General features: G+C 40.9%; 1 protein-coding gene across 1 annotated transcript in view; it reads right to left on the bottom strand.

The window, feature by feature from the left end:
* tut4 (terminal uridylyl transferase 4) overlaps nucleotides 1-1,804 on the bottom strand; it is a 36,880-nt gene that overhangs the window by 17,985 nt on the left and 17,091 nt on the right. The window contains exons 14-15 of the mRNA XM_005750288.1: nucleotides 929-1,079; nucleotides 473-559 (exon numbers count right to left, since the gene is read on the bottom strand). Of these exons, the coding sequence (XP_005750345.1) occupies nucleotides 473-559; nucleotides 929-1,079 (238 nt within the window). The remainder of the gene's footprint in view (nucleotides 1-472; nucleotides 560-928; nucleotides 1,080-1,804) is intronic.

Below are 1,804 nucleotides of genomic sequence, written 5' to 3' on the forward strand. Positions count from 1 at the left end.
AGCACCGCTCGGGTTCAGATCAGGGAGGCCGTTCCTCCCAATCACGCCCCTCCAGGTCTCGTTGCCGTTACCCATGTGAGCATTGAAGTCTCCCAGCAGGACAACAGAGTCTCCAGGTGGAGCACCTTCCATGGGAGACCCTACCAGGGGGCAAAAGCCCCCAGACAACATAGCCCCTGGGATCCCTGGGACACACAAACCCCTCCACCACGATAAGGTAGCGATTCAAGGAGGAGCTCTCTTAACTCATTTCTATCAATTCTACAAAATCTGCTAATACTCATTAAGTTCATGGAACTCAACAGTCGCTTCACATTGAATGTATTCCTCAGTATATTGTGTCTTGTCAACTGCTCGACAACTTTTAACTTAAATTGTGCAAAACACACAGTAACACTACACAGCAAAGTTACCAAGGAAATGGAGAGAAATGTTTGAGACTTTTGTTTGCAGTAGATTGTTTCAGGCTCACCATTGTATTCCTTCCTTATAAACCTCTCCAGGCTAGCAAGGATCTGCTCCCTCCTCTGCTGTTCAGCATGTGTAGGTGACAATTCATCTACCACAGCAGATCAGACACACACACACACAAAGAAAGAAACAACGATGCCTTAATTATTGAAGTTTTTTCTTTTTTAACAACTGCTGAAATACTGGTTTCAGACTGCACAATAAGAGAATTATCTGCTTTTGATGCTATTTGTTTTCTTGTGTATTAAAGGAATTTTTTGATATTTTTCCTCAAGCTTTGTAGAGTCTTTACATTTTGATCACATATAATCATAAGGTATTTACCAGCTGCCCACCATATACTGAAGAGAAGATGGGTTTTTATTTTACTCAAAGATAATGGCTATACAAGCAAAATGATTCCTTGCAGGAAAATGCTAAAGTGAAACAAGTTAGAAGTGCAATGTTCGTTACATACAGTAACATAGTTTGCAGAGGCCATCGAGGATCTCTCTGAAGCGGTCATTCATAGGGGGCAGAGGCTTCAGCTCGATTTTCTTAAAGTCTTCAGGGCACTCGTCCTTCAGGTGACCATCTCGTTTGCAAATGCTGCATACGACAGTTGGAGGCTGGAACAGGAAAATTAATGATGTCCAGGAACAGCTTTAATGTTATGCAAGAGTTCCGAACGTCACATATTGCAAAGCTTGAAAATATTTCCTTATGTTTGCTTTAATGTGTCTAAATACTGAAGCAAGTCATATTGTCGCAATCTTAAAAATACTTGAAACTGCCAGTGCTACCCCTCAGCCTCCAAGTAGACACACCTACGTTATCAACTTCAAAATCCTACATTGCCTTGTTCTCAAGTTATTAAATTCACATGATTTTCAAATAAATAAACCAATTTAAAACTACTGACGCACCAACTCATCCATCCACCCATCCATTCATTCACTTTCTTATCCTATTCTGAAGCTTTCCCAGCTGTCAAAGGGAAAGAGGTGGGGACAAGTCTACCACAAGGCTAACACTGAGACAGACAACCGCTCACACTCTCATTCACAATCACTAATTAACTTAGCATGCATGTGTTTGAGGAAGCCGGAGTAAGTGGAAAATAACCCACAAGCTACAGGGAGAACACGCAAACCACACAGTTATGTAGCATGAGCATCTAAGATGATGCTTCTTTAGGGTTGCAAAATTCCCGGAATTTTCAAAGATGGAAACTTTCCATGGGAATAAACGGGAATTAACGGGAATTTATGGGAATAAACTGGGAATTTTCAAAATTGAAGGATGGCTCTTCTTAGGGAACTTAAATATAGTTGAGCAAAGTATATTTTAGCAT

The sequence above is a fragment of the Pundamilia nyererei genome, unplaced genomic scaffold, assembly GCF_000239375.1.
Source record: "Pundamilia nyererei isolate P.nyererei 1_Seehausen unplaced genomic scaffold, PunNye1.0 scaffold00267, whole genome shotgun sequence".
Classification (NCBI taxonomy): Eukaryota; Metazoa; Chordata; class Actinopteri; order Cichliformes; family Cichlidae; genus Pundamilia; species Pundamilia nyererei.